The sequence below is a fragment of the Coffea eugenioides genome, chromosome 8 (genome assembly GCF_003713205.1).
Source record: "Coffea eugenioides isolate CCC68of chromosome 8, Ceug_1.0, whole genome shotgun sequence".
NCBI lineage: Eukaryota > Viridiplantae > Streptophyta > Magnoliopsida > Gentianales > Rubiaceae > Coffea > Coffea eugenioides.
In genome coordinates this window covers 43,936,207-43,961,989 of record NC_040042.1, presented here as the reverse complement: position 1 = coordinate 43,961,989, position 25,783 = coordinate 43,936,207, and the positions used below count along the sequence as shown (strand labels likewise).

The following is a 25,783-nucleotide window of genomic DNA, read 5'->3' as shown; positions in this document are numbered from 1 at the left end:
GATTTAACGGTTCAATTGGTGATTAAAAAAATGTTGGTTGAGCCGTTGGTTGAATCACTAATTTACAATTTTTATTAATTTTATAATTTAATATATGTTATATTATATAATATAACTAATATGCAACTCATGGTTAACCGTCAAACAGGTAACTCGATCAACTTTCTAGATTAAGTTTTGGATCGGATTTAATATCCATTAACTAGTCAATGATTTGATGGTTCAGTTAGTGAATCGAAAAAATCGTCAATTGAATTGTCGGTTGAACAACTAATTTAAAATTTTTATTAATTTTATAATTAAGATATATTGTTGTATTATATAAGTAATATGTAACTCACAATTAAACAGCCAATTAGGTGGCTCGATCAACTTTCTGATCAAGCTTAGGACCGAGTTTAATAACTATGTTCGGATTGATGAGACCATTTAAGGTGAGAAAGGGCGCCATATGCATGTTTGACAATTGTTTAGGCCTTATCTACCTTCTCTCTAAAAACATCAAAAAGAAGGAAAAATAAAAAAATAAAGAAAGAAGAGTTTTTCTTTCCTGCTGCAGCTCCTAGTACACATCAACTTTGCCAACATGTTACTAATTTCTATCAAACTTCGGCTGATCTTGCATATTTGTTGAGAGTTTTGGACATACTCCATCTTATTTCCATTAACCAACTCCAATTACACATCAGTTGACTTACTCGAATACATTGTGTACAACTCAAGAAGATTCAAATTTGTAATCCCACATTGAGGTTACTAGTGTAAAATTGAACCCTCATCTTGCAGAAAGAATATTCACTCGCCATTTCTGCCCTTGTTTGATAATGATTTACATTTACAACTTCATAACCAAAAAGAAGTTTCTCTTTCTATTTAAATGGATAAACATCAGTGGTTATATATATATATATATATATAAACAAATGCCACCGAAAAAGTTTTGCAAATCAGACAACATATTGCACAGGTTACTGTATTGAGTATTCCGCCACAGCCAACTGAAATTAAATGGCTTACAAAATCCTCCCACATGGTATATGCAAACACTCCCACTGCTTTGCTTTCCTCTCCCAGGTGTCACCCTCTAGTTTTGCATGGCAAGCCAGCCCAGTGACCACCGCCGATAAATAACCAACAATTGAAAAATGTAGAAACACCACTGCTTCATCCTTCAATCCTTAGTAGCTAGGTGCTCAAGCCTTTTCTTTAAGTCTTTAGCCCCTTTTCCTCTCCAACATTTTTGCTGATAAGTTTCTTGTTTCGGTGTCTAAAGTGCTCGTTGGCGGGTTCAACATCATGGCTGTGCATAGGATTGCTTTTGGTGTCATGTGGTTGGTGCTGCTTCAGCTAATTACACTGCCCTTTGTTAGCATGTCTATAAGAAGCAGAGCAACAGGGGGTCCATTTGGACATCGGGTTTGGGACCCCTTAATCCGGTCACCGGTGGATGACCCTGATAAACCTGAAGCCGAAGAAAATGAAGGTATTAGGTGGGCTATTCTTGTTGCTGGCTCAAATGGGTTCGCAAATTACCGCCATCAGGTAAAATATGCCAAGAACCTTACTCCAAGATTTTTTATTTAGTGAACATTTACTGGAGTGGTAATTTTAACTTGTAGTATCAATTGTAAATCAATGTGGAAATAGTACACGGTCAAGTTTGTGTTGGTTTATATCTTGGGTGAAGTTGAAGATCGACATTGATTGAGGAGTCAAGTTCATATCCCGGCCCACATTTTCTGGAGAAATAGAAAAAGAAATAGTAATTGCATGATCTGTACAGTTTTGATAATAATCACGGTTAATGATGTCCTTTGAAGATTAGGCTATAAGCCAAAGATTTCGTCAATTTCTAACTTTTAACTCGAGCATGGTTTTTGATCTGATGCAGTCGGACATCTGTCATGCATACCAAATACTGAAAAGAGGGGGATTGAAGGATGAGAATATTGTGGTGTTTATGTATGATGATATCGCCAATAACAAGTTGAATCCAAGGCCTGGCATCATAATCAATCGGCCGGATGGAGATGATGTTTACGCCGGTGTTCCAAAGGTAAATTATGATCAGACAGCGGTCTTGTCAATTTGTCATTGTTGCCTTACTGTCCCATAAAAGAATTAAAGCACCAGGGCTGTTATACTAATTTTATCAAAGGTGAAATGTTTCAACATCCATTAGGAGCAGCAAGAATATTGTTATTATTTCAAGAACTCAGGATACTTGTGGCCACCTTACAAACTATGGGATTGATGAGATTTTAATTGTTGTATTCTGCTTTTCACTAGTTATAGCATCACAGTTGCCTTAATGACAATATAGAACTCATTCACCTGTGAACTGATCACGAGGGAGGAGGTAGGAAACTGAACTTGAGAGTACATGTCAAGACTTGATTGCAGACTTTACCAAGCCGAAGTCGTTTACAAATTGTGCAAAAGAAGAGGAAGAAAGTAAATGGTTTTATTCTTCTTTGGTTCATTTTGTTCTGAGCATAAGCCATCCTCTTGCCTTTGAAGACCGCTCCAGATAATTGAGAAGGGAAAGAAAAGTAGTTGTGGGCCATGTCAATCTGCGAAATTTGGATGTTCAAATTAGTGTATTGATGTCTTTTTCACATTGAACAAAACTCTTGGTCATGTGTGTTTCCATAACAGATGAAGTGTGGCAATTGACAAACTAATGAGTGCGCTACTCTGTCAAAGGTAACAAACTTGCATTGAGTGTTAGTGAGAAGGAATTATATCGTTGCTCCACTTCTTAAGAAGATGAAAAGCAAGGACCTTTTGCCTTCCACATTTCAAGCTTTGGTGAATGAATGATGGAGTTGCTCATTGATCCTGGCTTGCACATAATTCTTGTGCCAAATTCGTGTGATTGAAGTAGTACTACTTAATTAGGAACATCAAGACTCCTGCTGCTTTCTTCTCGCTTTATATGGTGTTGCTGATCTTACTTCAGCAATTGTCCATGCCAATGCAAATGTACTAGTTAATTCATAGGGATAATATTTAGAGTAAAAGGGAAACTTCAATCAGGGTTCTGCATTAAGCCTTTATAAGGTTGCTCATTCATTTTTTCTTGTCATCTTCTGTAAATTATGTGGAGAAGCCTGGTAATTAGGTTTGAGCTTGATTAGCACAAGTTGACTTGGATGTTGACGCTGGAGACTTGGACTAGGAAGGGGCATGCATGATTTTTCAGCTAAATGTAAATTAGCATTCGTAGTCAATCACGTCATCTTTGTCTTGACAGGATTACATTGGTAAGGCGGTGAGTCCTGAGAATTTATTTGCTGTGATCCTCGGAGATAAGAGTGCTGTGAAAGGTGGAAATGGGAAGGTTGTCAACAGTTCAAGTAATGACAGAATATTTATTTATTACTCTGATCATGGAGGCCCTGGAATCCTTGGTGAGTTTGAAACCCATCGTTTGGTTTTGTGTTGTTTTGCATGTTTACATGGAATTATATCTCAATTAATGAATCCTCTAAGCCTCCAAGCCCTGAACTGACGAGATATTTTAGTTTTTTAAATTCATCAGTCAATGTAATGTGAGACTAACTTAAGATATTAACTTCCTCTCTTTCTGACAGGGATGCCACAAAATCCTTACCTCTATGGCAAAGACTTCGTAGAGGTATTGAAAAAGAAACATGCATCAGGAACTTACAAAGAAATGGTAGAACTTCACGTCGTATCTCCCTAATTTCATGTCTTTGACTACCATGATTAGAAATGTATTACAAGCATTCCCCTGTATCTGTAGGTTATATACGTTGAAGCGTGTGAAAGTGGGAGTTTTTTTGAAGGTCTGATGCCTGAAAATCTGAACATCTATGTGACAACAGCATCCAATGCAGAGGAGAGTAGCTATGCAACATACTGTCCTGATATGGACCCATCACCCCCACAACATTTTCCATGCTTGGGGGATCTCTATAGCATTGCCTGGATGGAAGACAGGTATGTTGCGTTTACCCTGGGTTTTGCCGATCCAGTTTAGTCATTGGATTGTGTTTTTTGACTTTAATTCCTGATTCTGCTTTAGTGGACCAAGAACTGGATCTCCTCCTATATTTGAGAAATTGTTACTTTTGTAGTCCTTTTGCACTTAATAGACAATTCAAAGCTGGAGTTTAGGTTCTACCTATTTTTCTTTTCTTTTGGTAACAAATGCAGTGAATCTCACAACCTGAAGAGAGAGACAATAGTACAGCAGTACAAGAAGGTAAGAAGTTTTTCATTTTTTTGAATGTTGTCTGATTATTTGCTTTTAGAGCTCCACCATCCATTCAAAATGTAAATTCTGTAGGTCAAGGAGAGGACTTCCAACCACCACACCTATGATGCTGGTTCTCATGTGATGGAGTATGGGAACAAGAGCATTCACGCTGAAAAGCTTTACTTGTACCAGGGCTTTGATCCGGCCACCGAGAATTACCCTGCAAACCCAATAGACATTCACCCTCGTATGGGTGTGGTTAACCAGAGAAGTGCAGATCTTGTCTTCATGTGGGATAAGGTGAGCTTATATCTGCTTCTGTTTCCATTGCAAGAGTTAGTTGATAACAATTAGCACTCAATTCTTACCGTATCCGAGTTGCCAGAGAATGATACAAAGCTTAAAATGGCATAACAATCGAATAGGAGAAAGCTGCCTATGTCAAACTCCTAAAATTTAGCATGCTTTGATTTGAATCATATTCAGACACGTCCTCCAAAAGAATGTCTTTTTTGTTTTGATTTCCCATTTACAACGTGACCTGTGGCGTTTAAGATCGAAACACTATTCTCCTAGCTGACGTAGAAAACTGCCTTTCTTGACAGTACAAGAAAATGGAAGATGGTTCTGCAGAAAAAGGGGAGCTGCTAAAGCAAATTACCAACACAATGCTTCACAGAAATCATTTGGACGGAAGCATGGACATTATCGGAGCTTTCCTGTTTGGTCCGGAGAAGGGCTCTGCAGTTCTTAATCACGTTAGGCGACGTGGTCTTCCCATTGTTGATGACTGGGATTGTCTAAAGTCATCGGTTAGTACTAGACCATAGTTACTCTTGATTAAGTCGATTAAAACCCAAATGTCCATTCTGGTATTGAAGTTTGCAGTCTGGTTGCCAGGTTCGCATCTTTGAGACGCATTGTGGCTCATTAACACAGTATGGCATGAAACACATGCGAGCATTTGCAAACATTTGCAACCGCGGAGTCAGCCGAGCTGCTTTGGAGGAGGCTTGTGAAGCAGCATGTACTGGCCATGACCTGGGGCAGTGGGATCCTGCAAAACGTGGCTTTAGTGCTTGATTAAAAGGGCTATAGTGGGCATGTACCCTCCCTGTTACATACATTTTGCTCTAACGCCAGTATAAAAGGTTTCTGCATGAGTTCTTGAAACTTAATTACCCTCCCTATCTCCTCTGTCCTAATTCATTTGGTTGTATCTATCAGGTCTGTAAATCGTTTCCCTTAAAAAGTTGTTCTTCTCAGAAAACATTATACATGGATGGTGCTGCAGGTTCCATAGTCGGTTCTGTGCACTTAAAAAGTTGACGGGATGAACTGAATATGACTAATAACAATAGCAAAGAGTACTTGACAATTGACAATCACACGACTATGGGGTCACTTTTGATTCTTTGAATAATTGGGCAGATAACTTGTCCTTGCCAGATAAGTAATTCCCCCCTTAGGAGGTAGCTACCGTTTCTAGTATTTGGTGGCAATAATTGCAATTGAACAACAATTACCTCTTTCTCGAAAAGTTTTAACCTCATCATACTACCAGAACGAAGTTGTAATGCGAGAATAAGACAGACACAATTTACCCTTTTCAAGTTCAAAACCTTAAATGTAATTAATCTTGATTATAGGAGAGTAAATTTTTGACAAAATTGCTGTGCCATATAAATTTGAGCAATGACTTCAAACTTCAAAATCTCTAACGTTAACCAAAGATGATGACATTCTACCTGGCAAGTTGGTTTTAGAATTTCATAAGAACAAACTTCATTGAGGACCGACCAGCACAAGAAAATTTTCTTTAACTGATGTCTCAAAATGTTAATGTTTACTTGAGTGCCGCTATGCTGTCACTATAGTTACTCTTTTTGGTCGGACATGCCACTAAACTGATGCATAGCAGTGATGTACTAGCCACACGTTTCAACTAAAAACCTTGGCATTTCATCGACTCTGAAATGACTGCCACTAATTAGTAATTACACTTCCTTCTTATGGTGCGGTTCAGACTTGGGGGCAGATGATGAAAGATGGAGGAAAAGGGTTTCTTTTATCATCCAACTGCAAGCTGGATAATGAACTGCATTTTCTTAGCAACCATATTATACCCAGCTGCACAGATTGCTCAGCCTATAATTTGGTCATCAATCAGCCCAACTTGCTAAGAAAAAGTCCTTGTAGATTGAACAGTAATAAAAGAAGTTGCTCTGGTACAATCATAGATTACTGTAATATGTCATTACATTCCAACCCAAAATGTCAAATATTATAACAAACATATATATATATATATATATATATATATATATATATATTTGGATAAGTAGTAAGCTTCCGCATTAATTGACCCATTGCTCTATTATTTTTCCTCCCAAGTGCCATTCTATTGTTCTGCCTATAAATAGGTAACTTTTATTCACTTCTCCAAGCTTTGGTTGCAACTTTCACTTTGATAATCCTCTAACCCCTTTAATTTTCTCTACAATTCTATTTTCTTGCTTGTTCATTTGGTTGGCCTTCTTTTGTGTTTGGTTGGCTTTTAAGGAATGGCTGTTTATGCCATCTTTTGGTGTCTTAGCATGGTGCTGCTTCAGATGGTGACAACACCTTCAATAGCTATGGGGAACAGACCAAGATTTCCTGACCAGGCTTGGAAGTCATTGAGTCCTCCACCTGCCGATGACCCTGAACCGGAAAAATGCCGAGGAAAAACATGGGCTGTCCTTGTGGCCGGTTCCAATGAGTGGTATAATTACCGCCATCAGGTAAAGAACCTTCATCGAGCAAAGATCACCTATGATCCATGGAAAGAATTTTTTGGGATGGATCATTATCCGCATGGAAGATGGTCAATCCAAAGTGTTCATCCCATTTGGTTGGCTAGTAAATGCATTTGTTTTAGTTGTAGTAAGATGCTAATAATCCAACGTATTCAATGCATGTTATTTAATGGAAGTTTTACTTGTAACCACATGGAATTTTACAAAATAAAACGAAAATACATTCATTGGTTGGACAGACAAATGAGCCCGATTCCCATTTTTGCGATCCAAATTATTAATTAGCTCGGCATATCCAATATGGGATTTATTTGGCAAAATGGTTTCGATTAAGATTTATTTAAAACTCTCATTCAGCCCATTTCATTTCAACCTCAACACCCCAATCAAATCCAAGATCACACACAAATTTTTGTTTGACAATCGCACACATACTCACACACAAAAACACCTAGAAATGCACACACTATTATATTTGACACACAAGCTTCTTTCCTTGTCAAACAGGCTGACGTATGTCATGCATACCAAATACTTAAAAAAGGAGGCTTGAGAGATGAATACATTGTAGTGTTCATGTACGATGACATTGCCAATAATCAAGAAAATCCCAAGCCTGGTGTCATCATCAATCGACCTCATGGGGATGATGTTTATAAGGGTGTTCCCAAGGTAAAATTTAAAAAAAAATTATTATAATTTATATACGGGTCTTATGAACTTTATATTAATCATTGGACCAACTCTTTTAAGTTCCTGAGTCCAGTTAACCACTTTGACTGAATAATCTTGACAGGACTATACAGGGAAGCATGCAAATACTCAGAATTTCTATGCTGTGCTCCTTGGAAATAAGACGGCTTTAACTGGTGGGAGTGGGAAGGTTGTCAACAGTACAAGTGAAGACAGAATATTCATCTTTTACTCTGATCATGGAGGCGCAGGAGTCCTTGGTGAGTTGGAAATCCATCCTTTACCTTTGTTCTATTTGGGATGTTGAAACAGGAATGGATTACATGCTTTCTTTGAAATTGACTTCGAGATTCATGGACCCTTTCTGTCCCAGAGATGCCCAGTGGTGATCCTCTTTATGCTAATGATTTCAACGAGGTATTGAAAAAGAAACATGCCTCAGGAACCTACAAAGAAATGGTAAATTCTTGTCACCATCTTATTAGTTTTGCGTCTTATCTCTGTACCTATGATAAGGATATGATGGCCTTAAGATGGTAGCGATGGTCATATAGGTCATATATGTTGAAGCATGTGAAAGTGGGAGTATCTTTGAAGGTCTATTGCCGCAAAATTTAAGAATTTATGCCACCACAGCTGCCAATGCACGAGAAGATAGCTATGCTACATACTGTTCTTTTCCTGACACGGCAACGGGAGAGCCAGAAGTTTTTCCATGCCTAGGGGATTTGTACAGTGTTTCCTGGATGGAGGACAGGTATAATTCGTAACCCACACCCACATTGACCTAATCAATCGAATTTTGTCATTACATTCTGCACTTCGACTAGGGTCAACCAGAATTTCATCATAGTCAATTCTTATGCAGCGAGTCTCACAACCTGAAAAAAGAGACAATAAAACGGCAGTTCAAGAAGGTGAGCAAGCATTTGAACTTTAGAATTGGATCGAAATACTTGCCTTTATCACTCCAATACAGGACAAGTTGTAAAGTTTTCTGTAGGTCAAGGAGAGGACTTCCGACAACCACACCTATATTGGTGGTTCTCATGTCACGGAATATGGGAACACGAGAATGCATGCTGAGAAGCTGTACTTGTACCATGGGTTCAATCCAGCCACCAAAAGCTTCCCTCCAAACGATACAGACTCCCCCGTCCACATGGCCGTTGTAGAGCAGAGAAGTGCGGATTTGTTCTTCCTGCGGAATCGGGTGAGCTCCTACTCTCTCTCTCTCTCTCTCTCTCTGTTTCCACCGTATGCTTGCAAGCCACAATCGATATTTGCTGGCAGATGGTGTAACTCTATTCAATCAGCCTCAGAACAAACACGGCTTGTTGTCTTGTCGACTCATAGGAAGACCCGGCATATAGCACAATGGACTCCTACTCTCTGTGTCTGCAAACGAATCTAGTTGCTCGCAAGTCAAAACTCAACTCGAACTCGATCAATATCGAGTTTGAGTCGAGTTCGAGTTGGTCAAATTGAATTCGAATTAAAAATATTAAACGTAAAATTACATATATATCCCTAATATTTTATTATTTATTAAGAAAAAAATATTATTTTATTTATTTTTTCGAGTTCGAGTTCGAGTTCAAGTTTTAAATTGACAGCTCGTCAAACTTGAGTTCGAATTCTGAGTTTGATAAAACTAAGTCAAGGCTCGGCTTAATTAGATCAAAATTCGAATCAACTCGGCTCGTTTGCAGTCTCAGCCTAGTCCTACGATGATAAAATAACTGAACGTGACAATTAATCTCCTAATAACCTATGCTTGTGGACTTCATAGCGTTTTGACAATTAGAAAGAGTGTATTCAACCCGCTTGCATATGATATGTTCCTATTACTGGATCCAGTATCTGTCTTAGCTCTGATATGCAGAATGTCCTTCGTTCGCAGTACAAAAGAATGAAAGATGGCTCTGCAGAAAAGGTTAAGCTCCTCGAGCAAATTACCAACACGGAGAATTACAGAAAACATTTGGATGGGAGCGTAGATATCATTGGAGCTTCTCTGTTTGGTCAGGAAAGGAGTCCTTCAGTTCTTACTCATGTCAGGGCACCCGGTCTGCCTGTTGTTGATGACTGGGAATGTCTGAAGTCAATGGTAAGAAAATTCCAAATGTGTCTCCCAATGAAATATTGTTTGGATCTGGTGTTCAATTATGCATTTTGATTGCCAGGTTCGAGTTTTTGAGACGCACTGTGGTCCGTTAACCCAATACGGGATGAAACATATGCGGGCATTTGCAAACCTTTGCAACAGCAGAATCACCGTGTCTGCCATGGAGGCAGCTTGTAAGTCTGCATGCAAGGGTCATTACTTGGGGAGGTCGGATCCTGCAAAACGCCATATTAATGCCTGATCAAAGAAAGGCTTATAGGCGATACAATACTCTCGTAAAACACTTATATATTATCTTTAGATAATCAAAATCTCCCTTTAATCTCCTGAATTTAGTAGTGTGTCCTTTAATTTCCGAAGTGGCATGGTGTCGCAGAATCCCTTGGAGAGCTCGAAAATTCCAATAAGAACTCTAATTACAAGAGAAAAAATGATCCATTTCGATTGCAATAGGATATGCAAATTCGAATAAACATTTTTCCTGCTTATCTTGTCAAAGATAAGAACCACAGGACCACCATGCAGCTTTCATGAACATAACGCGCAGTTTTTGTCAACAGTTATGAGATAATCATCGTTGATCTAATCTTACATTCCTATGACGGGGTCACCAGTGCAGATAGTTCACATCGACCAGCAGTTCATATTAATCAGCTTTTGCGATTGGAGGGTTCCCTAGTAGGCTGATAAAGTCATATCAACACAGAAGTATGCTGCATGAGCTGATTAAACCGGCATTGGTGCAAGCGGACCACCGGCAGGAACGACAATTATGTGCATTTTGTACACGGCGTAACTTTGTTTGCACATGATGTAACTTACTTTTAATAACGTGTAACTTTAGAACAAAATTTTGTAGGTCCCACATATGTTAAAATCGAGATACAAGATAAAATTTGGACCGTACAATTTTTTTTGGCCAAGTCTTGGCCGTGAACTGTTCAAGGACGGTCCTTCTGATGACCGTCCCTACCCCGTATCCGGTGCAAGAGCATCGCTGGCAACTTTACAGAGTCATAACAGGAATACTTCTTTTCGAGGAAGGTCTTGTCACTAAATATTGAAGCCGGCACTCAGTGAGAACACCTCAGTAATTTGGTTAAATTAGCATCATCTAGAGCCTGATAGGAAAGAAAAAATTCAAGACCACCAGAATAGAGAACTTAGAAATATGAGGTTTAACACTGAATTCCAAGGCTTTCTACGTATCAATAAAAGGCAAATAGCTGGCTTTGGAGAACCCCAGTTGAACATCCAATTCTGCTTGATAAAACGGTTCAGTACAGACCAGAATTGGAAAACCATTCAGAGTTCGAAATTTAAGAACTAAAATCTCAAGACTTTTGTAATTTAATCTTCAAAATCAAATTTCTTGCTTTGTCTAATTCAAATGAAAATCATAATTATCTCTATTGTTCATAACACCAAAGAGATGTTCGACATTTCATTTCCCTCCTAACAACATCTGGTCATCAGACAAAATCCCTGTAACTGGACATGACAGAATGCACTCTCAACCAAAGACAGTCCTTTTGTTTGGGCAGCCTGATGACTCCCCGGTTGAGGACAGCAACGGGTATTGGCGAATGCCATCCCCTAAAGATTGCCAGTAGTTATGGTCTCTGTATCTCGTGCAAATTAAGCAGCGGTTGTATTGGCTGCAAGAAGAACATAGCGCTTTAGCTGACTGAGTGTCAATCTCGCCACCTTTTACTGAACCAGATCAAAAGATTTGGGAGTCTTCCAGCATATTCTTGCAAGCTTATGCAATCCTGGTGATTATTCACGAGCTTTCAGCTCAATAAAAGTAATATTTTGTTATGACAAAGAACTAAACTTCATAAACAAGGACAATCAGAGGTAAGAATACTACCTCTTAACAATCTAGCATGGTAGCAAATCATATAACAGCAGGCATAAGATGCTCCGCTCATCCAGAAGATGTAAAGATCATAAACATCTCCTCATTGGAATCTCTTCAGTATCAGAAGTCAGAGGAGACTATACTCTCCTATTTGCTTTTTTTAACTTTCTCAAGCGGTCATTGGGATCTAAGAGAACTTCACGCTGCATTTCTTTCCAAAGCTCTTCAAATTGGTCATGAAATCCTTCCTGGAACCAATCCTGCAATTCTGAAAACAATTCCATACGTTTATCTTTCCACACTTGTCTTAACATAGAACGACTGTCAATTACTCTTCTTCCGCTCTTTAATTTACTCAACAGATTTCCCACTCGTTTAACACCTGATGCCTCTGGTCTCAATATGCTAGCTGGAGGTGCAGCCATGAATTTCCGGACAGACTTTAGGCATGGCAAAACTTGGCCGTCAAGCAAAGAAAAGGCAAATACAGCCACCCGATCCATATCATCTTTGATGGGTGAACCGTGAAGTGGAAGCTGCCATAGATGAGGACCGAAAATTGGAGTGACCCAATTGAAAACTAGGTCAGTTTGAGGGTCATAATATGGTTTTGGATCTGAATGAGGTGCAGAAAAACTGCACAAGGAATGAGCATATTTTACAAGCCATTCTGATTTCACACAAGTGGCCCCATGAATATATGGCCTCTTGGTATGCAGTAATTCACTGTACACCAAGAATTCAGGTGCGGACTTGGAAACAGATGACCAACGGTGGAGGAAAACTCTTTCTTTTACCATGCAAGCTTGATAGCGAACGGCATTGACTTTTCTATCTCCATCTGATAATCCTGAAGCACTTCTAGTCCGTTTAGCAACTCTATCAGCCCAACCTGCACAGATAGCTTGGCCTATAATTTCCTCTTCATTCAGAAACAGAGGATTTTTCCCTGAAGAAACCCTCCAAGCGCCTTCTACATCATCTACTCCCCCATGAATCCAGACAAAATCATGCTGCAAATCTGAGGAATTTGAGCTAAATACTAAGTGAAGAAGCTGCTTCCTCAGCTTGGACATTTCCTCCATCGTCTTTAAGTGCAAGAAATTATCACAGCAAAAGTCAACTGGATTTGCTGACAATTCGAAACATTGTAGAGCATAAGCTGTGGTCAAAACATCACTGGTAGGGTTAGAAAACTTAGCACGAGAATCCTTGGCAGCCTCTTTCATTTTCTTTTTCCGCTGTTTTTCTTCCCTGTCTAAAATTTTTCCATTTTCTCTAGTGCCTGCCTTCTCACCCTGTTTAAATTCATCCCCATCAGTGTGGTTTCCTCCAAATTGCATGCTGAAAGGGTTTGATAGGCTCAAAGCAGCAGCAGCTGCAACCGCATAACCCAGAACTAAATTTGCCCGGGCATAGTCATTCACATTTCGCATGATCTGAATTACCGTTAGGAGCATTCGGGAGTGCCGAGGACTCATAGGAAATCGTGCCATTGCTTTCCCCATACTAGTCATCCGCCCTTTGTTGTCAAGAGCTTCAAGCACCTTCAGGCAACGCTCTGCTTCAGCTATGGCCGTGGCTTCCGGAGGAGTTGGAAAAGGAAAGTTTGCAACCTAAATTTAAATGACGGTAAAAACGAGGGTGCTAGAAAGACAAAAACTGAACATGATTGTGCCAAAGAAATGAGGGTGCTAGAAAGACATAAACTGAATATGATTGTACCGAACAAAATGAGACCCTCATGAGTTAAAGCATTAAATAGCAATGGGTCAAGAATGGTTACAATTGGAAGAGCCAAGAGGGTGCGAAAAAATTTTTGGGGAAGGGGGAGATAAAAGAGAGGATGACAATAGACACAATAAAGAAAAAGGTAAGTTGACCCCAAGATCTAGCTTAGCTGGTAGGAACATTAATCAAGTGATAGTGAGACCCCTGGTTCGACTCACAACCCCCCCCCCCCTCCAAAATTCCCCCTTTTCCCTTGTAAGCTTCTCCCCTTCAACCGTTAAAATTTTTTTTAAAAAAGGTCATTTAAAGTTAGCACACAGATTGACAGGGGGAATTCCACATTACCACATTGCCTTGTTGAACTCAATGGATCCAACCTTAACTAAATGTAAGTCATGACAATACAATATATCCCAAATTGCAAACCAACCATTTTTTGACTTGAGTCTCAAATTCGAACCAAAATTTACCTTGCCAATATGCATTGATTTCATAAGGAGGACAACCCCATCAACAGGCACCTTTGAGATTTCAGCAGATGAGAAGTCAGGAAATATGTTACTAAAGACAGCAGAAGAATAAAGGCGGTAACAGTGCCCAGGCCCTGTTCTTCCTGCTCTTCCAGCACGCTGAGCAGCAGAAGCCTTACTAATCCACTGTATTTCATATGCTTCCATGCCATTTGAAGAGTTATACTTCTTTACTTTTTCTCTTCCAGTGTCAACAACATACTTAATACCTGGGATTGTCAAAGAGGTTTCAGCTACGTTAGTGGCAACAACGACCAGGCGTTCACCTTCCTTGACTGCTTCAAATACCCGAAGCTGTGCAGATGCTGGAAGCATTGCATAAAGAGGCAGAACAGATATTGGACCAGCAACAGGATCGTTTGTTATTTTCCCTGTATTTCCTGTTGTGGAACCAGATTCATCTACACCTCCTTGTGGTGCAACCGAACTCGTCTTTTGTCCCTCCAAGTCGGGGTCAAAAGTTCTTTTTCCGGCCAAAGCTTCAAAGGCTGCCTTCAATGAAGCAAGGCTTCCATTCTTTTGTAGAGTATTTGCAAGCTGACTGTCAGACTCCATAGACTCCTGATTGAACAAATTCTCATCTTGATTGGAGAATTCCAAATCACTGTCATCTTCCGAATCATGGGACGAATCTGATTCATTATCAGACACATCCTCATGATCCTCCTCATAAGAACTGAAACGGTCTGTTATGTCATGTCCGGAATCGTCATGACCTTCGAATGCTTCATTTATCTCCTTCATGTCATTTAACTCTCCTGGATTCTCACCAGACACTGAAGTCGAATCATTTTTTACTTTAGAAACTTTATCAACTATCTCCTTAGATGCTTTACGCAACTTCCGACAAAGGTACTCCACCTCCCTCTGCCCAGTCACAAATACAAGTATCCCACCAGGTGGCAGCCTCTTGTGAATTGACAAGACCTTTTTATACGCTTGGCTGACATAATCTATGACTTCAGTTCTCTTGGAGAAGTGTATAGTAACTGGATATTGTCTAGTTGGGACTTCTATTACAGGTGGAGGAACATGAAAAATTCGTTTGCCAGAAACAAAGTCCTCAACCCGCAAAGTAGCACTCATCAAAACTAATTTCAATGGGTATATCCTATTTTCCGGCTTTATATATTCTCCTGAAACAACCTTCTTCTCCTGCTCCTCAAATTCTCTCTGACATTAAAAAGTTACAAACTCCCCCGTAAGCAAAGAAAAAAAGACCACAAGTACCTTTACAACATTCTCATAGCCTCAGGTCAGATGGAAGATGGAAGGAAATGAATGCATGATAAATCTAAATAACTTTAATTACCTGCCGCTCTCGTATAACACGAGAAAGCATTCCTATGAGTATATCAGTGTTCAAGCTTCTCTCATGAGCCTCATCTAGTATAATGATAGAATAGCGTTTCAGTAAAAAATCACTCTGCAACATACAGGAAATTTTCATAATTAGAGATGTCACCCTAGCATGGAAGGTGTAAAGTAGAGAAGAAAAAGTCGTATAAATGATTTGAAGGGGAAAAAATTTCATGCAAGAGCAAGAGCATTAGTTGAGAAAGACCTGGACTTCCCGAAGTAAAATTCCATCAGTCATAAACTTAATGGAGCAATTCTCCCCAACCCTTTTGTCATGCCTGACTTGAAACCCAACCTCCTTGCCCAGACGAAGGCCAAGCTCAAATGCCACTCGCTTTGCAGTTGCAAGGACTGCAACTCGGCGTGGTTGTGTCACACCAATTATTCCACCTTGAGTATTAGAATGCTTCGAACCAAAACCAGCTTCATAGAGAAACTAAATACCAAAAGCAAGAGATAAGAGAACTTCTTCCCGAAAAGACCTAACCAGCATAACACACGTATCCTCAAAATATACCAGTGGTATCAAGAAAATAACTGGCTTACCTGCGGAACTTGAGTGGTTTTGCCACAACCAGTCTCACCACAAATTATGACACTCATATTCTCATTTATAGCTTCCATTATCTCCTGCTCCATCATGACAATAGGAAGATTCTTTCTTTGGTTCTCAACATTCTTTGATCTAGATACATGCACCACCATTGGGGCAACCAAAGCCCTTTCTTGGGGAGAGTTAGCAAAAGGTCTGGAACTGGAACAGTTAAGACTATTTTTCTGTGCTTCATCCTCTTTCCTCCTGAACACATCCACTCCATCCAGGGCAGTAATAGGTCCTTCTGGAGGTGAGTTAGCTAAAATGCTCTTATTCTTAGATTTGACTTCTGGATCTTCATCAACCTTATCCTGTCAAAGAATTAATGCCAATAGATAGTATTTACCTTGCCTTAAATTATAGCCTAACCATTGCATATCTATGATGAAGTTAAACTTTAAAAACTTTAATATATAGGAATAGAACTATACTTTTAACTTTTTGATATCCTTATCATCAGAATTGCATTTGAATGGGCACTTCTGCACTGATTGTGGAGATGCCAACGTGATATTGTCATGGGGTACTTTCTTAACCATAACCTCAGCATCTCCAGTAAAGGTACCAACTTCATTTCTGACAGTTAGTCCTTCAGATGATGGTGAGGAGATAGAAATGGCATTTAGCGCTTCTTCTTTATCTTTAGCTGATTCATTGCTGTAAGCAACTTGTATTCTATCAGAACAATGCTCGATCTCACAAGCAGAATCATTGATGGTCCTCTTCTTGAAAGGTTGAACAGCATGTGGCAATTCTAAACCAGCTTTAGAAAACTGCACCTCCCTTTGGCGTTTCTCACGCACAGTTTCAACCTGAAATTTGAAGCAAAGCTAGCTAATAAACCAGTATCAACCTGATTCACCAATTAGGGAACATTTGTATAAACCTGGCCCAAGTTTCGTGAAGACCACATAAGTGAATAGACATCATCTCTTATTTTGTACTTCCTGTGAACCAAAAAATACTAGCATTCACTTTGATATTCAAGCACTAGTTGGTGTTTGTCTCAGAAACAACACTAGAACAAGTAAAAAAAAAACGAGAAAGGGATCGCACTCTAGGGTCTCGATGCTTTGCGACCAAAGAGAGGCCTTCTCCTTCTCCTCCTACACATCAGAAAAACAACTACCTCAGCCCTTCCAAAACAATTAGGACCCAACCTGAAGAACCAAACAGACATAATATTAAAGATGCACGCACCTCAAGCCTCCTCAATTTTCTTTTCTGGGACTTACCTAATTTAGGATTTGATATAGCTCTAAGCTTTCCAGGCACCTAGAGATATAAAAACCATTAATCTTCACGCATATTCCATCAGAACAAGAAGTAAAAGTACTGTACATTGGCTGTACATACCTGATCTTTCTTTTGCTTCTTCTGATTCTTGTTTTTTTCCTTTTCTGGCATTATAATCTTGTTGGTATCCTCATTGTCCACCTGAATACTGTATAACCATAAAAAGGCTCAGTTGGCAACAATTAGAGAATTAGGAACTCAATAGGAGACAACTTAAATATTCAAACTTTAGCAAGTAATAGACCAACCAGAAAGTCTGAAGCTAAATCAATGTTGATCGAAACTTCAAAATTATTTTCAGCTACAATTTGCTGCCCAATTCGTAAAATTTATGCCTTTAATCTACTATCTCATGAAGGCCACAAGGTCCATTTTTCCTGTTCAATTCAAATTTGCCCCCTAATCAACCCATTTATTCTGCATTTTCGAAAAAGGAATTCTTTTTTAGCATTTCCACTAAAAACCCATGGACGGCAGAGGCAGCTAGGTAAAAGTCAAGGAGGAAAGACAAGGAATAAAATGCAAAAAATCAATTAAAACTATATAGTAGCCCCACAAAGAAAAAAGGGTTCCAATTATTCCAGCTAAAAAGAGTCAAATTTTAGTCCCAAGTTAGCTTCTTTGAAGTCCCTTATAAAGATAATAGCACCATAGCTCCACAAACAGAAAATCTAACAAACTGCACCATATGCTATAAAATGCAAAAAGAAACATCTTACGAGGGATTTTCTTTGGCCTCCATTTGATAGCTTTAACGAGTTCGAGCTTATTGGTTTCTTGCTTGTTCGGTCGGAGGAGGCCGCAGGTGGTGGCTCTGCGGTGGAGAGGGATGATAAAGGCGGTTGGAGCGACGGCGTTAAGAAGTGTATGCAGCTAAAACCCAGCGAAGGGTAAACCCTGTCAATAATTTAAAAACCGATATTTATAGTTTGGGTAACCGGTCATTGTTCTTTAATTAAAAGACGATTTTACCCCACAACCTTTTCTTCGTTGGTGGTGGAAATGCAGTAGGTCTTATTCTCAATTGCTTATTTTAGTTGATTATAAATTTTGATTTTAGATAATTAATTTTTTTGACATTCTTGAACACTTTTGTATTCAGGTTATAAATTTTGTTAGTAAACAAAAAAAAAAAATCAAAATTCATAATTAGTAAATTTTCTTGATTGCGATTATGCTCAATAATTACTTCCCGTGATCATATTTTGCAAAATTTAAAACAAGCAAGAACAAGGTCATGTACTTCCTTGTTCTGATTTTATTAGGCAAAAATCTTTTTTCTTTCTTATTTTAGGGCATCACACATAACATTAACATGTTTGACGGTAGAAATCTATATGGTCTCGACTCAAAGATTTTTATTTATTTATTTATTTAAAAGGCAAAAACATAGACACTATTAAAACATGTATATATTTTTTTAAGGAATTACTTAAAACATATTGTCTGTTAGAGGTTTTCAATCGAAAACAGACAGATTTGAAAAAGAGTGCTGCTACGTTTTGCATTTGCCATTTCAATCAATGTAATATTAATGGCCAAACGTCTCTTCAAGCTTTGATAGTTTAGTTTTGGATTGAAACCGAGATACTTGAACTGCGCTTAGGTTCAATTTGTCAGACCTTAGTTCATAAAGCCCCCTGATTATATGAGAATATGATTTGTAAACCACCTGCCTTTGCTCTGGTGTACGGCCACCACCAAAGCATTAAAATTTGATCGGGTGGCCCTTACCTCCCACCAATTATCACATGAAGTGGTTTTGCTTTAAAAGTTCTGGCGGATGCATAGTGTATTTATGTGGTCCGGTGGTGGTTCAGTCCCCTCCGAATTACCCTTGGATTTCTTTAAGTCCGCCCCCTAATATAAGATAGAATAGGTTTATCGTATCCGTAAAAAAAATAAAATATATGAAAATATGATTTGTAAAACATGTAATTGACTAATTTAGAGTTGCTCGAAAATCTGTATCTATGCAAACATAGTGCATCAAATTTTGCATTGTAAATTGAAACGAGGAGAACTGCGCAAATAAAACTCAAAATAAGGTTACTTTTCATAATTGGCCCAAAGGAGAATATGTTTGCACAAGAAAAAATCTACCATAGCCTATTACATCAACTAAGACTATAGCAACAGGGAAAAAAAGAAAATTAATTCCAAAAAAAAAAGAACATGAAGGGCGCCTGATATTTTTGCCCCCAAATTGATCAAAGAAAAATAGCCAAACGAGAATTGCGGACGGCACCCTCCACATCACTATCTCGTCAGTTGTCCAATTTCTCATGCCGACTCATCAGCAACTGTCTCCAGCTCCGCCCACCACGGCTGTTTACACCACCGCTACCGGCAGCGGCAATTCTCATTTTAACACTTTCGAATTCAGATTTCTGACAAGGAATTTGTATTCCACCAGGATGATCAAACCCATGAACCTTTTCAGCCTCCCTTAACAAGTCAGCAAACAGAGGATGATTAAAATAAATCACGGGCACAAGAACTCTGCACGTCTCATCATCATCTTCCCCCACGTACACAGCCAAATGCCCCTTGGGTATACTCACTGAATTCTTCGACTCCGCAACCGGTTCTTGCCCGACCCGAATGTAACCCGGCTTCCGCTTCGCAAAGCATAGCCCTTTAGCTCCAAGCCTCAACGAACGGCCCCAGCTATAGAGCTTTGACAAGGCTCCTCCGGTGCAGCTAGATGACCCCAGCCTTGGGTACGCGGCTCTCGTCTGCGCTCTTCGATTAATGAACCATTTAAAGACCCGACCCATTTTGCGTCCGAGCCTGAGTCCTCTACTTTTTCGCATCCTTGTAGTTGACAAAAAATTGGAAAATCAAAAGGGTTTGCTCCTCAAATCCTGCTCTAAAATGGGTTGGCCGTAGAAAATGTCAAGGATGGAGAATTAGAATTCTCCACTCCATTAACAATACATGAAAAATACCCTTTTTTTTTCAAGAGGATAACTAAAATGTTTTTCTTATTTCTTCCTTTCTTCTGGGATGCTAATGTTGTTGTCCGTTGTGGTTATTTGGCTTTTGTAGAAAGTGTAAGATGAAGATAAGAAGACTCCAGGAGTGATGCAATTGATGATGGTGTAAAGACTGATGCAAGATGGTTGGGATTCGAAGAATAAGGTTCTGTTTGTGAGCGGTGCTTTGTCAGAGCTTTCATAACAGTTTGGAAGGTCGAGCCAAATTTGGATTTGGAAGAATTAGAGAGGGGACGGGGGGACGATAAGGGGCAAAGGCAATATAAAGGAAGAGAATAGCTGAAGAAAGATACTACTATTGAATCGGAAATGAGAGCGAGAGAGAGATAGACTAATACAGAAACACGAGATAGACTAAATGGACGCTAGGCTGCTCCGCGGCTGCATGGTGTCTCAGGAGTCAACATGACATCATGTTAGAATAAAAGGATTTACTATCATTTATGTTCCAATATATATTGCTTCAAGTACCTTTCCAAAAAATATATAAATATATATATATATATATATATATTGCTTCGAGTACAAGATGCATAAAATAGTGGTACTGGTAAATTTTTGTGGCACATCTCCATATATACGGCAAATTTTATAGGTTGTTGTTTTTTGTTCCCCCGTTTAATTTGAGTCTCTGTCTCGGACATTGAGAAAATTTCATATACGGAGATAATAGAAGAGTACGAAGGAAAGTACTAACTAGAATTCAACTAATAATAGAAGAAAAAGACAAAGAAAGTGAGTGCTCTCCTATTTAGTTCTGATGGTAGGTGTGCAGCACCAGATCTGTGCCACGTAACGCAGACACAAGACCCGTGCGAGGATTAGATAATTGTGCCAGTACGGAGCTACGGATATGTTTGCGGAATTGCGGGCCATGTTCAAGGTTTCAAGTTCAGCCATGAGTGATTGATGAAGATAATCGTTGACCTTTTTTACAGGGATAATTTCAGATTTCAGAAACTTCCTCCGAGATTTCTGACAATTTCACTGAGCTCTACTAAAATTTAAAATATTACATATACCTCCTTTAATTTGATAATTTTAATAACAAAAATGCATTAACATTTAGAGAGAGAGAGAGATAGAGGACGAGGAGGAGGAGGGGTAAAAATGAAATGTCATAAAAATGTATTTGAAAACAGACAAAAATAATTTAGCAAATCAAAAGGCTAAGCAGCGCGTTCGTTAAAAGAGCTTAACAGACAAAAATAATTTCTCTATATAACTTTTGAGATCAAACTCAACTTGCTAAAAACTTCATGGCTTCAGGATACAGCCTGGGACCATAAGATCGCATCTCCTACTGCAGAGTATGAAGCGCCTCAATCAGCCAAACAGGTGGTTCCCTATTCACAAAATGTTTATCTCGTTTTAACACATTAGATTCCGGTTTTGCAACTTTTTTGGAATTTACACAATAAAGATGAGGCAAAGCGAAGCCGGGGACTTGGAACCTTACAATGTCCCTTCATGAAATCCGTGTCATACTTGTCAAATGAGAACTCAAATACCTAACCGAAATTAGGTCAAGAAAAAGAACAGAAATTGATTTTGCGGAAAGGTTGAATTTTGACCATCTGGGAACGTAATGGATTTGAACAATGATGGGTTATGGAAATGAATGATAAACGTGAGACGGAGGAACCTTCGCGGGAAAGTTACGCGTATTTGCCTTCCCTTTCCATGAAATTTTGGTCACCAAATTGTCCGTTACTTGCATATTCTCTTGATTCACTTTCGCAATTTGAAATTTCCAATTGTGGGAACTGTTTGAAATCGGTGCTATTTGAACTTTAAAGCTCTCAAAAAGAAAAAAGAATTAAACTAGCCGGTGATATTCATAGGGTTTGTTTGGATAGAGAATTATTAACCAAAATTTATTTACTTACATCATCATTACAATTTCTAACACACCTTTTTATCTTCCCAATTACTTTTTTATCTCACATACATCACATCACATCACATCACAAAAAGTGCTACAATAAAAATATTTCAAATAATTTACAATCCAAACCATTTATGAAGTAAATCGTATTGGACGATTTTAACTAATTTATTAAGAATAATGGCCTTTGTTTTATATATGTATGTGTAAAAAAAAAAAAAAAAGCTAATCAATTGTGCATTTTTTTGCTAAGATAGGACTAATTTCACTTTGCACCCTCGAACTTATATCACTTTTTCATTTTACACTCTAAACTTCATTTTTTGGATACTTTACATCTTAAATTCTTAATTTTGAACACTTTGCACCCTTAACTTTCAAATTTATCCAAATTAAGGTCAATTGATGTCTACATTCGTAAATTTAATGAAATAAAGAGTGGTACAAATTAAAGATAATGTACTATTTTGTTCTAACTGCTATCTCTTTGCTTTTTTGACCACTTTTAGTATATTATCATTGATTTATAAAGTCTCAATGACTAATATTGTTAACAAAATTAATGAGATAAAAAAAATGATGTAAACTGATGACAATGTATTATTTTATTTTTGTTATGATACCTTGGCACTTTTAACTACTTTTGGTACATCATCATTGATTTCTTGAGTCCTCTATGTCGTTAATTTTGCTAAAATTGTCATTGATTGGATTTAAATAGAGTAAATTTGAAAGTTCAAGGCAAAAAATGTTCAAAATTAAAATTTAGAGAGCAAAGTAAAAAAGTGATACAAATTCAAATGCGCAAAATGGAGTTTGTCCCCTAAGATACGATGAAACTTCTATGTACTGTTGAGGTGGCAAATGACCAAAAGATTGAAAAAAAAAAAAAAAAAACACTGCTAAGCCATTGAACCCCAACAAGCAGCTGGGAATACATATTGAAGCAGATGTTTTTGGCGTGTCTAAGCAAGTTGGTTCGGAAATGGAATGGTCCAATTCTCCTTTTTGGTTGTGGATGAAATTGACAGAATACCCTACTAGATTGCCACTATTGTAGAAATATCCTAAATAAATTCGGTTAAACGCAGAAGTCTTGTCGGTCCCAAAAGTTCACATTGTCTCGGCTAGTTTAGCTAAAATTCAAGCTTCTAGATTTAAAAGAATTTACAACGTACAAAATTTCAGTCTTTTGGGTGGACTAAACCATAAAATCTAAATCTGAATTTTATTAGAGTGGTTCTGTTAAAGTCACTATAGACTATCAATTAATTCTATTATGATGAGATGATTTCTGTTAAATTGCACGCGTATGTATAGCCTGAATATGATTGCTAATACCTTGAAACACGAGTGTTAACCTGAATAATACACATTAATCTCTTAGCTAAGGTTCAAGATACAATCTATATGCAAATTGCAAATGAATGAAAATTCTACTTCCTTATTTGTCTGTGCCTTTTAAATTCGTTTCTAGGTTTCCATTTCAACAATTTCGAAGAATTTCTGGAGCTTTTGCCCGGAACCAGATAATGAGATCCGTACTTATACAATGAACTTTGAGAAGACGAAGGCTCTGTTTGATAACCCAATTCAACATTTAAATTTATTGGATTCAGATCTTAACATATTCAGACTGTTAGATAATAAAAAATTGAACATCTGAATTAATTAAGTGGCACTGAATTTCCTAAGTAAAATTTGCTCCCAAAATTAAGTGATAAGTAAATCAAATATATTAGATTTAATACTTAATAATTGAGTAAGTTAATGTATTCAAACTTTAGATTTTAGTTTTCAAATTCCAGTTTTATCAAACACACTCGAAGATAGACATGGACAAGAGAACGTGACAGTTTTCATTATTCAAAAACAAACTATTCTCATGTTACTATTTCCCTCAAAAATACAAAAAAAAAAGGAAAAAATTTGGATGTCACACTTTTTGGTGTCATTAATTTGCATCCTGAACATTTGCGCTGTCCCTATAATCTAGGCTTTTCTTGCGGTGCTTAATCAAAATTAAACAAGTCAAATAATTTAACAATTTCTGAAAGGAATTAAAAGAAACTTGGAAAAAAAAAAAGTTAAGCAATACTAAGGAGCTTTACAGCGACCGAAAGTACATACGAAACGGTCTTTCCAGCGTCATTGTCTAAAGAAGTGTAAGGTACACACACACACACACACACACACACAAAAGAAGGCAGCTGGTGTTCCTCAGATTCTGCCAATTTGTCTAGGCTGCACCACACAGGGATCTTTAAAGCTTCATATCTGACTCAGCTTCGCACATATCTATGTGTCTAGGAAACTGTCATTCTCCTACTGGTACTAAAATTAGTGCACGAGTGCATGCAATAGATTTACTCTGTGTTCCAATTGTCTGCTCAGACGTGGATCTGTATTCTGTTCTTCAAGTAATATTCTACGCTGAAACTTTGTGAATCAGTTGTTTCCATGAAATTTACTCAGCTTGTAAGCAAGAATGCAAGCAACTTCACACCAGAATATTCTTCAAATAAAAACAAAAAATGAAAGAAAGAAGGCAGCAAGCAACTTTGTCTGAGGAGCGCAAGTGATTCTGACTCTGGAGTATTCTAATTTGCCTGTTCGTCAATGGTTGTAAAATTTATTAAGGGACATCAATTTCAAGAAGAAGTTGTTGTTGAAACTGTACATAGCTTTACACATTATTGGGATCTACATACATCCCTAAAATTCTAAACACGAATCAACCATCATTTCCCACCAAAATTAAAAAAAAAGATTAATTATTGAGAAACTACATAAATTTTTTTTTTTCACCATCCATCATTGTTGATAAATTTTAATTTGTTGAACCTCTAAACCGCTAGATTATCCTGAATGATCAAATAATCTTTTATTTCCCCTATCTTAGAATATTCTATTTCTCTATGTTTTAGAGTTTGGATCCGGCATCGAAGGACGCATTAGGTGCTGCCTGCTAATAGACTTCTGCCAAAAATATCTTAATAATTAACAGTTCTATTTGCGCTGTCTCTAAATTTGGTCCCTTTTCTTCTGGGCACATTTTTGACTGAAACATTATCCATCTACTGCTCATATTTCATCATCAGGGTTGAAATTTTAGCAGTGAATCAAATTTCTGTCGACATCTAGTGAATTGAAAAGCAAACAAGTTGGTCTCCCTGCTTGTTTGTCTAGATTCAGTTCTGCAGGTATAATCAACTTCAACAATACCATGAACTTTAATTATGTCTGCACTTAACCAATCAGTAATATTGATTGTTACTACCTGTCGTTCGAAGCTTGGTCATACATAAGTTAAAAAATGCTAGGCGTGGCATTTATCATCAGCTGAATGTTGAAGGGTGGAAAATGTTACAAGTCACGTTCGTGGCATAGAATCTTAGCTAAAATTGGAATTCTGAAACCATGCTGCTGCGTTGCCAATGAATCTTGGCAAGTCAAATCAAGCAACTAAAATTGCAATTTCATTACACTGAAGAAAATTCTGAGAAGGAAGAATAGATGCCCATTGGATATTCCTCAAGTCATACACTACGTGCACGTTTATATTAATTTCCCCGAGAAGCTTATGAGAATCTAATGAAGATGACATAGAGAAAGTGGGTTGCAAGAGAACATATACAGAGTACTTAGAAGTGACTTCAATGAGGAAAAATTATCAG

General features: G+C 38.0%; 4 protein-coding genes across 5 annotated transcripts; 2 read left to right on the top strand and 2 right to left on the bottom strand.

Annotated features, from left to right (window-relative positions):
• The first annotated feature begins 1,170 nt into the window (after positions 1–1,170).
• Positions 1,171–5,508, top strand: LOC113779672 (legumain-like). Of its 2 annotated transcripts, XM_027325350.1 has the most exons (10): positions 1,171–1,189; positions 1,274–1,542; positions 1,892–2,056; positions 3,257–3,413; positions 3,597–3,682; positions 3,770–3,966; positions 4,183–4,231; positions 4,316–4,525; positions 4,831–5,037; positions 5,126–5,508. In XM_027325350.1, the coding sequence occupies exons 2-10, from the start codon at positions 1,297–1,299 to the stop codon at positions 5,306–5,308; spliced, it is 1,500 nt and encodes a 499-aa protein (XP_027181151.1). In that variant the 5' UTR covers positions 1,171–1,189; positions 1,274–1,296; the 3' UTR covers positions 5,309–5,508. The 2 variants fall into 2 exon arrangements, with proteins under 2 accessions (XP_027181151.1, XP_027181150.1); XM_027325349.1 differs by having other exon boundaries at positions 1,176–1,542.
• A 1,281-nt stretch (positions 5,509–6,789) lies between these two features.
• LOC113780859 (legumain-like) lies at positions 6,790–10,085 on the top strand. The gene is made up of 9 exons (XM_027326642.1): positions 6,790–7,008; positions 7,531–7,695; positions 7,820–7,976; positions 8,090–8,175; positions 8,271–8,473; positions 8,585–8,633; positions 8,720–8,929; positions 9,620–9,826; positions 9,903–10,085. Exons 1-9 carry the CDS (start codon positions 6,790–6,792, stop codon positions 10,083–10,085), a joined length of 1,479 nt encoding a protein of 492 aa, XP_027182443.1.
• Positions 10,086–11,090: 1,005 nt separating this feature from the next.
• LOC113779093 (ATP-dependent RNA helicase DEAH13) lies at positions 11,091–18,087 on the bottom strand. The gene is made up of 12 exons (XM_027324532.1): positions 17,939–18,087; positions 17,280–17,367; positions 17,124–17,198; positions 16,980–17,029; positions 16,810–16,870; positions 16,355–16,735; positions 15,875–16,234; positions 15,534–15,764; positions 15,282–15,395; positions 13,910–15,142; positions 11,718–13,324; positions 11,091–11,616 (listed from the first exon to the last, which is right to left on the bottom strand). Exons 1-11 carry the CDS (start codon positions 17,959–17,961, stop codon positions 11,846–11,848), a joined length of 4,095 nt encoding a protein of 1,364 aa, XP_027180333.1. The 5' UTR covers positions 17,962–18,087; the 3' UTR covers positions 11,091–11,616; positions 11,718–11,845.
• Positions 18,088–19,251: 1,164 nt separating this feature from the next.
• Positions 19,252–20,504, bottom strand: LOC113781119 (auxin-responsive protein SAUR36). Its single transcript, XM_027326971.1, has one exon. The coding sequence runs from the start codon at positions 20,033–20,035 to the stop codon at positions 19,487–19,489; it is 549 nt and encodes a 182-aa protein (XP_027182772.1). The 5' UTR covers positions 20,036–20,504; the 3' UTR covers positions 19,252–19,486.
• Between the last annotated feature and the right edge of the window lie 5,279 nt (positions 20,505–25,783).

Excerpts from the sequence above, each read along its gene's own strand:
- LOC113779672 (XM_027325350.1), top strand. The coding sequence starts at position 1,297 with ATGGCTGTGCATAGGATTGCTTTTGGTGTCATGTGGTTGGTGCTGCTT. Across the intron at positions 2,057-3,256 it reads TTTACGCCGGTGTTCCAAAG|GATTACATTGGTAAGGCGGT; the intron begins GTAAATTATGAT and ends TTGTCTTGACAG. Across the intron at positions 3,967-4,182 it reads ATTGCCTGGATGGAAGACAG|TGAATCTCACAACCTGAAGA; the intron begins GTATGTTGCGTT and ends TAACAAATGCAG.
- LOC113780859 (XM_027326642.1), top strand. The coding sequence starts at position 6,790 with ATGGCTGTTTATGCCATCTTTTGGTGTCTTAGCATGGTGCTGCTTCAG. Across the intron at positions 7,977-8,089 it reads TGGAGGCGCAGGAGTCCTTG|AGATGCCCAGTGGTGATCCT; the intron begins GTGAGTTGGAAA and ends TTTCTGTCCCAG. Across the intron at positions 8,474-8,584 it reads GTTTCCTGGATGGAGGACAG|CGAGTCTCACAACCTGAAAA; the intron begins GTATAATTCGTA and ends ATTCTTATGCAG.
- LOC113779093 (XM_027324532.1), bottom strand. The coding sequence starts at position 17,961 with ATGGAGGCCAAAGAAAATCCCTC. Across the intron at positions 16,235-16,354 it reads AGGATATCAAAAAGTTAAAA|GATAAGGTTGATGAAGATCC; the intron begins GTATAGTTCTAT and ends ATTCTTTGACAG. Across the intron at positions 15,396-15,533 it reads TTTTACTTCGGGAAGTCCAG|AGTGATTTTTTACTGAAACG; the intron begins GTCTTTCTCAAC and ends TGTATGTTGCAG.
- LOC113781119 (XM_027326971.1), bottom strand. The coding sequence starts at position 20,035 with ATGCGAAAAAGTAGAGGACTCAGGCTCGGACGCAAAATGGGTCGGGTC.